This window comes from Heptranchias perlo, chromosome 5, assembly GCF_035084215.1.
Source record: "Heptranchias perlo isolate sHepPer1 chromosome 5, sHepPer1.hap1, whole genome shotgun sequence".
Lineage (NCBI taxonomy): Eukaryota > Metazoa > Chordata > Chondrichthyes > Hexanchiformes > Hexanchidae > Heptranchias > Heptranchias perlo.
Window position 1 is genome coordinate 80,328,374 of NC_090329.1, and position 14,333 is coordinate 80,342,706.

General features: G+C 42.3%; 2 protein-coding genes across 5 annotated transcripts in view; one reads left to right on the plus strand and one right to left on the minus strand.

The window, feature by feature from the left end:
* The window catches only part of nt5dc1 (5'-nucleotidase domain containing 1), a 568,661-nt gene that overhangs the window by 55,191 nt on the left and 499,137 nt on the right, over positions 1 to 14,333 (plus strand). The gene's annotated exons all lie outside the window — the stretch shown is intronic.
* Positions 1 to 14,333, minus strand: part of LOC137321546 (collagen alpha-1(I) chain-like) — a 90,036-nt gene that overhangs the window by 17,762 nt on the left and 57,941 nt on the right. The window contains exon 16 of the mRNA XM_067983942.1: positions 2,234 to 2,480. Coding sequence (XP_067840043.1) covers positions 2,234 to 2,480 — 247 coding nt within the window. The remainder of the gene's footprint in view (positions 1 to 2,233; positions 2,481 to 14,333) is intronic.

Sequence of the window (14,333 nt, forward strand, 5' to 3'; positions counted from 1 at the left end):
AAGATTTACTAGAGTGGTTCCAGGGATGAAGGACTTTAGTTACATGGATAGACTGGAGAAGCTGGGGTTTTCTCCTTAGTGCAGAGAAGGTTGAGAGGAGATTTGATAGAGGTGTTCAAAATCATGAGGGGTCTAGACAGAGTAGATAGAGGGAAACTGTTCCCATTGGTGGAAGGGTCAAGAACCAGAGGACACAGATTTAAGGTGATTGGCAAAAGAACCAAAGACGACATGAGGAAAAACTTTTTTCTGGAATGCACTGCCTGACAGGCTGGTGGAGGCAGATTCAATCGTAGCTTTCAAAAGGGAATTGGATAAATACTTGAAGGGAAAAAATTGCAGGGCTACGGGGAAATGGGACTAGTTGGATTGCTCTTGCAGAGAGCTGCCATGGGCTTGATGGGCCGAATGGCCGCCTCCTGTGCTGTAACCATTCTATGATTCTATGTTCAGACTGTAGGATTTGCTTTCAGATTTGAGGCACTGGACACAATTTAAAAAGTTCACTCCAGGATTTTGGAAGCAGCTGATGGCTTTAGATGAAAACTTCAATGAATGTACTAAAAGACGCAAAAGACACTTCAATGGTTACATTTAATCATGTTGTGATTTTTAAAAATGTTTTTATTTTGTTTCTAACTTTATTTTAGACATTAGAAATTTCAGCTACTAAGAAAAATGGCAAATGAAGCTGTCTCAAAAAAGCATTTTGAGTGATTCAATTGGTTAAACTTTGATTTTTTTTTATTGGTATATTTTCCATATTATCATTTAGGATCGGTTTGTTTTCATAAATCATTAGTAGTTTCTCATTAGAAATTTTCTAGCTGTTCTCGTTTTTTGTTAGTATGTTCCCTACCTCTTCATTTATGATTTGCTGCTGTTTTACTTTGAGTCCATCGACAAAGTGTGACAGCGAAAAGTATGACAGTATAAAGAGCATGAAGTCTGCGTTCAACACGATTTTTAACATGTTAAGAGCAGATTTCCCATCCCAGTGGTGAGTCAGAGGACATACCGTTTAATAGCTGTTGGGGTGTTATCAATAAATTGTGATGAGGATTGTGTGATAGGAAATAAATATGACACAGGAAGCACGTGTTACATGAAGGATTTTTAGACCTAGGCTTTCCAGTTGGGAGGGGTGCACTTCTGCGTGGTATGGAGAACTCCCCCCTGACGTTGGCTAACTCTCTAGAGGCTTGTTGCAGTCGGCATCAGCAGCCTGCTGGAGTGGGAAAAAGAAGGTAGCAGTTGAGCTGCCTGAAGAAAATAAAATATTTTGCCAACATTTTTCTTTCTATTCCTGTGGCCTGTGCATGACGACACCCTAAGAGCTCTTGCATGAACCACTCCAGGATTGAACCACTGAGGCCTGCTTTGCTGCCCTTTGATTGCTGTAGGCTTGGGTGGTTCTTATATCCAGAATTTGAACTGGGCAAATGGCAGGAAACATGACAGAGGCTGTGTTTCCCTCATTTTCATAGAATAGAATCATAGGATTGATTTGCAAGCACCCATCCAATCGGGAGCACATCTAAGAGCACATTTCTTTACCCATCTACCCTAGATCCCCGGAAAACTGGCGGGACGGGCCCGAAAGCCTTGGCATTAATATCGTCCTAGTGAAGCACCTGTGACATTGCTGACGGTAAGTTCAGCATATGGGTGTGTCTTACCTGTTTGCCTCTCTTAATGTTGCTATTTCTCTGTCTCTTCGCTTTTGTTACTTTTTTCTGCATCTGTTTTTTTTCTTTTTTCTAGGTCTCGCTATCATGTTCTGCTTCTATATCTTTATTTTCTGATATCCTTCGGGGTCAGAGGTGGCAGGTGGTGGGGATGGGAGGTGCATTTTACGGCTGCTGTTGTGGAGAACATGTGGACTGGAGGCTTTGCTCTGTTTATGTTCCCTATTCCTTATGATATTGTTCTTAATCGTACAGCTTTGTTGTGATCACGTCGCTTCATGTTTGCCTTCTCACTACTTGATCCCACCTCATTCACTTCTGTTGCTTCCATTAAATGTTCACTTTTGTCCTAACTTGTTATTTATTGTATCATTGCTCTTCATTGGTCCATTATAATCCCTCTTCCTTGTTAGCTGTCCGTACACTGAACCCGCACCAGTGATTCCGTCTCTGTTAACCCCTTATCTCTGTGTTGGCAGGCCGCTGGAGGCACCCTTCATCTCCTTCTGAACCCTTTTCCTGTCTATGCTTTCAATGCACTTTACCCAGCTTCAACAGATCATTTTCCACTATTTCTACCACTTCCAGAATGATCCCACCACCAAACACATTTTCTCCTCCCCTTTCAGCTTTCTGAAGGGACTGTTTTTCCTGACAGCACTGGTTCACTCTTTCATCATCCTTGCCACTTGCTCTCCTTCCCCTGGCACCTTCCCATTGCAAGCGCAGGAGAAGCAACACCTGCGCATTCACCTGTTCCCCTATCACTGTCCAGGTCCCCAAATACTCCTCCTAGGTGGAACCGCAACGTATATGTACTTTCTCCAACCTAACAGGAGTAGACCATTTAGCCTCTCGAGCCTGCACCGCCATTCAATGAGATCATGGCTGATCTGTGACCTAACTCCATGTACCCGCCTTAGCTCCATATCCCTTAATACCTTTGGTTAACAAAAATCGATCAATCTCAGATTTAAAATTAACAATTGAGCGAGCACCAACTGCTGTTTGCGAAGAGAGTTCCAAACTTCTATCACCCGTTGTGTGTAGAAGTGTTTCCTAACTTCACTCCTGAAAATCCTGGCTCTAATTTTTAGGCTATGTCCCCAGTCCTAGACTAACCAACCAGCGGAAATAGCTTTTCTCTATCTGCCCTGTTAGTTTCCCCTTAATATCTTGATAACTTCATCACCCCGTAATCTAACTTCCAGGGAATACAACCCTAGTTTCTGTAATCTCGCCTTGGAATTTAACCCTTGGAATCTAGATATCATTCTAGTAAATTTACGCTGCACTCCCTTCAAGGCCGATATATCCTTCCTAAGATACGGTGCCCAGAACTGAAGACAGTACTCCAGGTGTAGTCTAACCAGGACTTTGTACAGCTGTAGCATAACTTCGATCCTTTGTTTTCTAGTTCTCTAGATGGAAAGGCCAGCATCCCATTAGACTTTTTGATTATTTTCTGTACCTGTCCATGACATTTTAATGACCTATGTACATGGACCCCTAAGTCTCTTTGGACCTCCACTGTTTCGAACTTTTCACCATTTAGAAAGCACTGTGATCTGTTCTTTTTAGGTCCAAAGTGGATGACCTCACACTTGCTTACATTGAAGTCCATTTGCCATAGTTTTGCCCGTTCACTTAATCTATTAATATCTCTCTGTAATTTTATGCTACACCGACACTGCTTACAATGCTGTCTATCTTTGTGTCATCGGCAAGCTTGGATATGTGGCTCTCTATCCTGTCATTTAAGTTGTTAATAAATACAGTGAATAGTTGAGGTTCCAACACAGATCCCTGTGGGACGTCACTAGTCACATCCTGTCAATTTGAGTACCTGCCCATTATCCCTACTCTCTTTCGTGCTGCTCAGCCAATTTCAATAATTTGCCCTTAATTCCATGAGCTTCAACTTTAGTTAACAGTCTCTTATGAGGGACTTTATCGAATGCCTTCTGGAAATCCATATAAACAACATACATAGACATTCCCCTGTCCACTACTTTAGTCACCGCTTCAAAAAATCCAATCAGATTCATCAGGCATGATCTACCCTTTACAAATCCATGCTGGCTGCATGATCAACTGAAAACTGTCAAGGTGTTCAGTCATTCTATCCTTAAGTATAGACTAATAATTTCCTAACAACAGATGTTAGGCTAACTGGTGTACAATTACCTGGTTTTCTTTTCTCACCTTTCTTAAATAGTGGAGTGCGCAATTTTCCAATCTAAAGGAATGGTTCCTGATTCGAGAGAACTTTGGAAGATTATAGTTAAAGACACCTGCAATGTTTTCACCTACTTCCTTTTAAACCCTAGATTGGAAACCATCTGGTCCTGGGGATTTGCCACTCTTTGGTGCCATTATTTTCTTCATAACTGTTAATTTGCTTATGGTAATCATAGTGAGTCCCCGTCCCTGATTCAGAATTCGTTTCCTTGGGCATACTATCCTCTTCCTCTATTGTAAAAACTGACGCAAAGTAATTATTTAACATGTCCGCCATTTCCTTATTTTCATTTACAATATCACCATTATCAGTTTTTAAGGGGCCCACATTGCTCTTGACCACCCTCTTTTTCCTAATATAATTGTAAAAATTCATTGTGTTGATCTTGATATCCCCTTTTCATACACCCTTTTTGTAGCTCTTACTATATGTTTTGTCACCCTTTGCTGTTCTTTGTTTCTCTCCCAGTCGCCAGGATCTGTGCTACTTTTTGCATTTTTGTATGCTTTTTCTTTTAGTTTTCTGTTGTCCCTTACCTCTTTTGTCGTCCATGGCAGTTTTTTTTTTGGGCAAGTAGAGCTCTTGCCCCTTAGGGATAGAAACTAGTCTGTATCACGTTAAATTCTTTTTTGAACAACTCCCACTGATCTTCTGTCGTTTTACCCACTAATAGATTTGCCCAGTTTACTGTGGACAGTCTCTATCTCATCCCATGGACGTTGGCCTTAGCTAAATTTAGAATTTTAGTAGCTGTATTCACTGCTCACAATGCGTCGTCCTCTACATCGGGGAGACCAAACGCAGATTGGGTGACACTTTGCTGAGCACCTCCTTTCTGTCCGCAAGTGCGACCCTGAGCTTCTGGTTTCTTGCCACTTTGATTCTACGTCCCACTCTTACTCTGACCTCTCTGAGACCCTTGGCCTTCTATACTGTTCCTTTGAAACTCAATGGAAGCTCGAGGAACTGGCTGTAGTATTGACTTTAACAATATTCAGACCTTAACTGTAGCTACCAAATTCTTTCTGGTAGGAGGTGCTGGCAGTGTGGGTTGGATGTGCTGGTCTTTCCGGGGTTGCAGAGAGGGAGAGGGTTGGTGCTTGGGATGGCAATGTCCTAGCGGAACGCTGTTCCAAGACCGTCTGGACCCTTGGTATCGATGGCTTTGTTCTACTTCCAAACTCCTGGGCCACTGGAACCTGATCCGCTTTGCTAGTTATTCACGCTTCCCTCCGAATGTGCCTATTCCCCCACTCACTTAGCTATTCACATACACTCTATGTGTCGTATATATCTTTTATTTCTCTTATTATACCTTCTATTGTCCCATGCTAATATCACATCTGCCATTTAACCGTCTGCTGTTCTCCCCTTTAAGCACTTTACAGGTTATTCTATTAATTTCCTATGTGTGGTTATGCTTCAACTCCTCCAAAGCTCTGCTGCCCATATCTAACCTACACCAAGTCCAGCTTACCCATCACCTCTGTGCTCGCTGACCTACATCGGCTCCTGGTCCACCAACATCTCAGATTTAAAATTCTAATGCTCATGTTCAAATCCCTCCATGGCCTCTCCCCTCCCTATCTCTGAAATCTCCTCCAACCCTCCAAGAACTCTGCCTTCCTCCAACTTTGGCCACTAATTGGTGGCCACGCCTTTAGCCGTCTAGGTGCTAACCTCTGAAATTCTCTCCCTAAACCTCTTTGCCTTTCCACTTCTCTCTTCTGCTTTAAAACTCACCTTAAAACCTACCTCATTGACCAAGCTTTTGTCACCCCTCCTAATACCTCCTTCTTTGGCTCAGTGCCAATTTTTGTCTGTGCTGTTATGAAACATCTTGGGACGTCTTCCGACATTAAAAGTGCTATATAAATGCATGTTTTTTTCCTTCCCCCTTCTCCTTTTCCTTTTTAAATGCTGTTCATCTGTAACAACTTCCATTTTTGAGGGACGGCCCATATTGTTTGTTCTCTCTACAGATGCTTCCTGACATGCTGAGTGTTTCCAGAGTTCTCTGTTTCTTTTTCAGATTCCCAACATCTGCAGTATTTTGCTTTTTCTCCACCTGCCTTCAGGCTCCGCTCTCCCCCACTTCAGCTATGCCTTTAGGTGAGACCCCTATTTGCTCTACACTCCCGAATCCCCCCCATTGCTTGCTCTCATTTTCCCTCTATTGAGTCCAAATGCACTGTCTCTTCCATGGTTTTGCAGCAAGAGGCATGTTTTCTGCCCCTTTTACTCCTTTTACACCTTTCTATTCCCTGCACCACTATGCCCCCCGTCACTTTATCACTTTTCTTGTCCCCACCATGATTCTTTATAATGTAGTAAACTTGGAAACTGGCAATTTATTTTAAAGACTTATGGCACTTATGCTGTGTTCATGATGTTTCCGAAGAAATTGCAGGTTTCCAAGTTTACAGCATGGAAGTGATAAATTTTTGGGGCATTAATGGTGAGGTTGTGGTATTCCTGGGCGGATCTGAAGTGCAGGAGTGGGAGTCAGGGTTGGGATTGAGGTTGCTGGCTGAATGTTTTTTTTATATATTAGCTGGAAGCCTTTGGGAATGGGCAGCAGGCCCAGTTGGGGGCTGCATGGTAGAAGTGTAATTTTATTTTTCTGTGAAATGGGGAGTACCTAACTGGACAAAATTGACAAACGAAGGCCTGAAAGGACACAAATTTAAAGCCGCAATCTCAAAAAGCCACAATTAATTGTCACATGGAAATTTGAAAGCACATTGGGTCTGTGGTGGGCATGTGAGGTAGAGCTAGTGGAATTTTGGAAACTTCACATCATCCTACTAGTCTGTTTCTTGCAGTATTGCCACTACGGGAGAGGGCGCAGGGGCAATAATGCCCTTCCCGGTTGGAATTTTGAATTGTGGACGGAAAGGTGCTGAGAACCAATGGAATTATGTTGCTGCCTCAAATTCCGCTCTTCTGCTCAGCTTGCACAATTTTTTTTGTTATAAAGCATCAAACTTTCTAGCTCTAGATAATTAAGCGCAGGCAAGGATGAAACTCTTAATGAGGAAATTTATACATTTACACATGTATGTATTAATATTTCTGCTTATTTTCATGGTTAATAAATGTAATGAGCATCCTCATTTTTACGATTGTGACCTGACAGGCTTTTTAAGTGAAGATCTCAGGATTAAGTTTAATTCTTGTAATGGGAGAAAGAGAACACTTGGTGGAGCACTTGTTTTGAAATACAACTGAAAATGAAACAAGTTAACATTTACCTGTAAAAGATCAGATTGATTCACTGTTGTATGTTTCCTTTGGATCTCACATGCAACAGAACAGGGATTGCCACATAGTGAAAGGATTAGATATTTTTCCCAAGCAATACCCATTTATTCCAATTATTTGATTTACAATAAGGTGATTTCTCCAAGTGTCAGATGAACTGCCCAGAAATGTCCACAAAGGAAACATATTCAGGAAAGCAAGTTCAAGTTCGAGTTAATTCCTCATCAATTGAAGGGATGCCCAACTCGTCATCAGTCCACTGGAAGGAACTGGGATAAGGGAAGTGACCAAAGGCTGCTTCAGGGTCATACCATAGGTACCAGAGTATCCAGAATCAAGTGAAACCACTGAGAAACAAACCCTGGAGCACATCATTCTTTGTCAGTTGTGGATGCTGCCGATATCAGAGCTCAGTATGGATTCCACCACCAGCTCTCCTGATTGAACCCTGCCCCAGGCTCTGGTCCTGCACTAGCTGGGACCCATCCCACCTCGCAACGCTACCCCGAGACCCCTTCAACGAGGACGTGGGTCATGACTTTAGTTCGGAGCCAGGAACCCAGTGTAGCCAGAGATATTCGCGTGAACCTGGAAGCCAAATGAGTGCGTTGCAATCGCAATTCAATTGAAGGAAAGTATTTGTGCTTCTGGGTTTCCCACGCACCAGGCATCCAGATTGACAGGCTGGCTGCCTGTCAGAAGGGAAAGGAGCTGCGAATCGGAGAGCGGGGGAGGGAGTGGGAGAGAGATCGTGGGTCGTGGAAGAAATCGGAGGGATGGGGGGAGGTGGAGGAACGTGGATGACATCGGGTGGGCCTTGGAGAAGATCGGGGGGGGTCCACCATCAGGGAGGGTGGAGGGGACGGGAGGGTCGACCAATTGCAGGGTTTCAATCACGCCAGGTGAGCTTGTTGGGTCTGGATGAAGCACTCCTGCTCCTCCTGGCCCACAAGCAGTGCAATAAAGGCACTTGCCTCATGGACGCGGCCCTTCCAACCTGCTTTTACCTGACGTGAATCAGAAGCAATGGGAAACCCGAACAGGTAAGGTTAAATTTGTAGGACATTTCTAATACACAAAAAATTAAGTGCCTCAACTATTGCAATGAAGCATATTGCCCTTGAAGTATCGGCCCGCTGGCTTTAAGTGGGGATGAGACTTCCGGGTTTCTGTTACATTCGTGTATCCAAACGCGCCTGGGTTAAATCTGGAAGTTGGCGCGTTGGAGCCGGGATGCGGTCCCGCTCCAATAATCAACTATTTTTACCCACTGGTTCTTGGGGGTTAAAATTACCCCCATGGTGTCCACTGTCTCCAAGAGAAACCTTTTTATAATCAATAAGAGTCAAGTATAAAAACTAGTAATGCTGTTTGGACCAGACTCCAGTATTGTTCATTTTTCAAGATGGAAGCATCTCATTCTTAGAGAAAGAACCAAATGTGAGAGAGATTGCACCATGATTCAAGATCACTATCTGAGCATTTAAAAAAATGATTGCACATGGTCATGGTCGTTCTTGTGGGTTTAGTTGTGTCTGCAGGGATCAATGTGCCTGCTCAATTTTCATCTTTAGAGATTCTGATAAATTCAAAAGCTCGGGTAAAATATTCTGGTGTAAGTCTATTGTTTTCTCCTCCTGTACCTCTTCCAGCAGACCAATTAGACGGAAAGTTTTTTTCTTCAAGCAATTTTCCAAATTACCATCTGCTGCTGTCTATTTTTTCAGCATTTTTATCTTTTTCAAGGCAGGCTCAAATCAGTATTCTATCCCAAATAACTTCCCTATTAATTTTGCAATCAAAGTTTAATTATCGATTAACTCCTGTTTGACCATGGCCGTATCCTACTTTGCCTTGACTGCTCTTTGATTAATGCAGTTTTTTAAATTATGCTAGTTCCCTCAGAACCGTAGTCCATTGAGAAACACTGCTGTTGGTGGCTGGCGATGCCCTCGAAGGATATTTGACCTGCTTCCTTATTGCTGTGCTCAAAGTGCTGAAAATGTAGTTTGAAGGGATGGCTTAGTCAGAGAACAAGTAGAAATCTTACCAATCTGCTGACAATTTTGAAGTGCTTCCATTTTAGTTCAACTAACTGTTCCTTTTGTCCTTTTCTCTTTCTTTCCATTTCCTTTGTCTGTTTTCTCCTTCAGCTTCTTTATTCTCTCCCTATCACTTTTTAATTTTCTCTACTTGACCTTTTTTTTTCTTGACTCCTTCATTTTTCTTTTCTCTCCATTTTTTTCCAGTCTTTGCTGTATTTGTTTTTGCTGCGGTATCCTTTCTCTTCATTAATCTTATTCTACTGAGATCTTTATTTCTGTCTGCTGGCACTTTTTCCTCTTTCCGTTGCTTTTTACCTCTTCTGTTACTACTTTTATGTTTTCCTGTTCACTTTCCTTTATATCTATTTCCTGCTTTCTAATTCCAACAGTGATTGTGCTGCAATGCAGTATTTTGAAGTTTGAACAGCGGATAGAATTACACATGTTATGTAGCTGACGTCATTTACACTACATTGAAATATTACGAACATATTCCCACCACAAAATTTTCACAATGAACTTGAATATTATCTACAACATAAGAAAGAATGCTATCTTGTGAACAGCTTCCTGTTCTGGATGTTCAACAGCACATGTTTGTAAGCTGGTCTCCATTGTTCCATGGAGTATACACCCATCTTACCCCTCCCTCTCAGAAATTAGTCCATGAAAATGATATAATTTATCTAATTATGAGCAGTTCCCCATTCTGACTTTTTGGATTATGTATGTGATTCTGTGGCAAGTGCATCATGAAAAGAAGATACTTCCCCACTTCTACTCTAACCTGAAAAGTACTGACTATTGCTGGGATGTGGTTTCACGAGTACCCCACAGCTATCCGGTATGTTGCCCAGTTGGCCATTCTTTTATGTATGAGCTTAGACAGTGAATGTCAGGAGTGTTTAACCGTGGAGAACATAACAATGCTGAAACCAATTCCAGCATTCCAACTGCTGCCTCGATTGAGATTTTAGTTACACAGCACAAACTGAAACCAGGATTATCTGGTCTGCATGGTTATAGGCATGCCAACCATAAGGGAACTGACAAGAATACACTTAAGACAGTTTGATTTTCCTTCATCCTCCTGGTGAAGTGTTTGTTTCAGTTGAAACTGAATGTAGACAAAACCAATTATTTTGTTTTACAATAGAGGGAGGGAAATTTCAGATGAAGCTTTAAACATTCGAGCACGAGTATCCTATGATTTATACTCAAGAGTCAAAGAATAATGGAGAGGAAACTGATTCAGAAATAAATCCAACAAAGCAACATGTTTCAGAAGATTTTGTTTCATTGGCAACAAGTTTAGTGCAATTTACAGTTATGAATCAGTGTATATGTTGGATATTTTTGTAGTTATCTTGTAAGTGTGCATATGGTTAGTTGTCAATCTTGCAATCAGATTTGAAAGTGTAGGTGATATGCAAAGAGAAAGAGAAAACACGCTTATCTTCAGTATTTGTGCTTTACATCTGAAACACCACTAGCATAAATAAACCTCTACAAGTAAATATTTTGGTCAAGTACAAGGTGTATTGTCGCACCATGTGTGCTAATTTTGATAATTGGTCTTGGAACTTGACTGAGCAAACTGTAATCTGAGTGTGGCTGTAGTAGGAGGGTGCATTGGGTAGCTGGAATTGCTTTGTCATGATATTTGAAGATTTGGATTCAACCCCTTAATTCCTATGTACCTAATTTGTGAGTCCACAATATGTTTCTCATAAGAAAGTACGGAAAATGCCATTTCATGACACTCTATGGACCTCGTATGAATAATATTCAGGGTTGTAGAGTCAGAGGTTTGTGAATGGATTCAGACTGGTAGTGGTTTGAAAATGATGTATCCAACTTCCTTTTGAAGGAATGGCAGGTTACATGGGAATTTTGGATGAGGTAAAAATGTGTTGGGAAATAGAACATTAAAAGCATGATTTAGACAAGAATATCATTCTAAATTACTGTTAATGGTTGTACTCCTAACTTACTTTGTCTTTAGGTTTTATGTGATTTAGCGCAAGGTACAGCAGTCTTGTATGTTTCACAATGAGATGCAAACTTACCTCTTTGGTTTTGTGTTTCAGATAGGAGAATTCTCCATTGTGTTTTGTTTAATAGTCCAGTGTCACAGCTAGCAACAATATAATTGCATCCATTTATTTTGAAACAATATTTGTAATTCAGATCTGTAAATCATTGTCATTGTTGTAAACATCGGAAGAAAGTTGTGAAGTATTTTAACCTGAAGAATTGCAGACTGTAAAAATCTTTTTTTTAGAATTGTTGAGACTATTTGGAGATTTAAGTCTAACAATAAAGGAAATGTTTCCTATTTTATGTTTAAAGAAAAAGTATTACAATAAAATTAAGAACACTGAATGTTTTATACAGTGTGTTTGTGATGTTTAGGAATGCATTCAGGCTGTGATTTGATATCCAAAACCACAAATGAACTTTGACCTGTTATAGATATTCTTTGGGCATCCATTAAATAATTGTAATCTGGGCTTAGAGTTTATGCTTGATTGCGCTGGTTATATCAGCGCAATCCACTGAACCAGTGAAAAAGAACGCGGAATTTTAAGCATAAATGATTTACGCCCAAAACTCACTAATGCTCGAGTGTCCTTGACCTTTTAAAAATTGGTTTAAAAATCACTGTGCCCGAAGCCGGCATCAACCACAAAACTGGTCATGTCCCCAGATCGAAATAATGAGGATGCCGAGTTTCTGCTGATTGTGCCTGTTTGTGGCCGTTGGAGGAGGGTCTTCAAATTAAGCTTGTTTTCTTAGGCGCGTAGGCATGTTTTAAACATTTTTGCACATTAAAAAATATTTAATTTACTAAGAAACTGACTAGTGTGCACCAATGCGACCAGTAAATGGTTCAGTATAGCTTTTTTTAAAAGTCATTTACAGTGATTTAAAATCAGGTTACTCACCGGTGGCGGATTAGACACTCTTATTAAAAATGCTTATTTTTTGTGATAAACCCATTTTCAGCTGTACTAATAAAACTGCACCAGGTTACCACTCTTAAATACATCAATGAATATTTTTGAATGCAAAGAAAAAAAAATGATCGCGCTGGTTCCTGGAAAATTTTACGTTTGTGATTATGCAAATGTATTTTAGTGGAAACTTGAACTGTAACCTCATGGCCCGTCATATTCCTCACTCTACCATTACCAACAAGCCAGAGGATCAACCCTGGTTCAATGAGGAGTGTAGAAGAGCATGCCAGGAGCAGCACCAGGCATACCTAAAAATGAGGTGCCAACCTGGTGAAGCTAGAACACAGGATTACATGCATGCTAAACAGCGGAAACAACATGCTACAGACAGAGCTAAGCGATTCCACAACCAACGGATCAGATCAAAGCTCTGCAGTCCTGCCACATCCAGTCGTGAATGGTGGTGGACAATTAAACAACTAACAGGAGGAGGAGGCTCTGTAAACATCCCCATCCTCAATGGTGGCAGAGTCCAGCACATGAGTGCAAAAGACAAGGCTGAAGCTTTGGCAATCATCTTGAGCCAGAAGTGCCGAGTGGACGATCCATCTCGGCCTCCTCCCGATATCCCCACCATCACAGAAACCAGTCTTCAGCCAATTCGATTCACTCCATGTGATATCAAGAAACGGCTGAGTGCACTGGATACAACAAAGGCTCTGGGCCCCGACAACATTCCGGCTGTAGTGCTGAAGACTTGTTCTCCAGAACTAGCCATGCCTCTAAACTATTCCAGTGCAGCTACAACACTGGCTTCTACCCGACAATGTGGAAAATTGCCCAGGTATGTCCTGTCCACAAAAAGGACAAATCCAATCTGGCCTATTACCGCCCCATCAGTCTACTCTCAATCATCTGCAAAGTGATGGAAGGTGTCGTCGACAGTACTATCAAGTGGCACTTACTCACCAATAACCTGCTCACCGAAGCTCAGTTTGGGTTCTGCCAGGACCACTCGGCTCCAGACCTCATTACAGCCTTGGTCCAAACATGGACAAAAGAGCTGAATTCCAGAGGTGAGGTGAGAGTGACTGCCCTTGACATCATTTGACTGAGTCTGAACCTAGGAGCCCCAGTAAAATTGAAGTCAATGGGAATCAGGGGGAAAACGCTCCAGTGGCTGGAGTCATATCTAGCACAAAGGAAGATGGTTGTGGTTGTTGGAGGCCGATCATCTCAGCCCCAGGCCATTGCTGCAGGATTTCCTCAAGGCAGTGTCCTTGGCCCAACCATCTTCAGCTGCTTCATCAATGACCTTCCCTCCATCATAAGGTCAGAAATGGGGATGTTCGCTGATGATTGCACAGTGTTCAGTTCCATTTGCAACTCCTCAGATAATGAAGCAATCGTGCTTGCATGCAGCAAGACCTGGATAGCATCCAGGCTTGGGCTGATAAGTGGCAAGTAACATTCGTGCCAGATAATGACTATCTCCAACAAGAGAGTGTCTAACTACCTCCCCTTTACATTTAATGGCATTACCATCGCCGAATCCCCCACCATCAACATCCTGGGGTCACCATTGTCCAGAAACTTAACTGGACCAGCCACATAAATACTATGGCTGCAAGAGCAGGTCAGAGGCTGCGTATTCTGCGGCAAGTGACTCACCTCCTGACTTCCCAAAGCCTTTCCACCATCTACAAGGCACAAGTCAGGAGTGTGATGGAATACTCTCCACTTGCCTGGATGAGTGCAGCTCCAACAACACTCAAGAAGCTCGACACCATCCAGGACAAAGCAGCCCGCTTGATTGGCACCCCATCCACCACCCTAAACATTCACTCCCTTCACCACTGGTGCACCGTGGCTGCAGTGTGTACCAGCCACAGGATGCACTGCAGCAACTTGCCAAGACTGCTTCGACTGCACCTCCCAAGCCTCTACCACCTGGAAGGACAAGGGCAGCAGGCGCATGGGAACAACACCACCTGCACATTCCCCTCCAAGTCACATATCATCTCGACTTGGAAATATATTGCGGTTCCTTCATTGTCGCTGGATCAAAATCCTGGAACTCCCTTCCTAACAGCACTGTGGGAGAACCTTCACCACACGGACTGCAGCGGTTCAA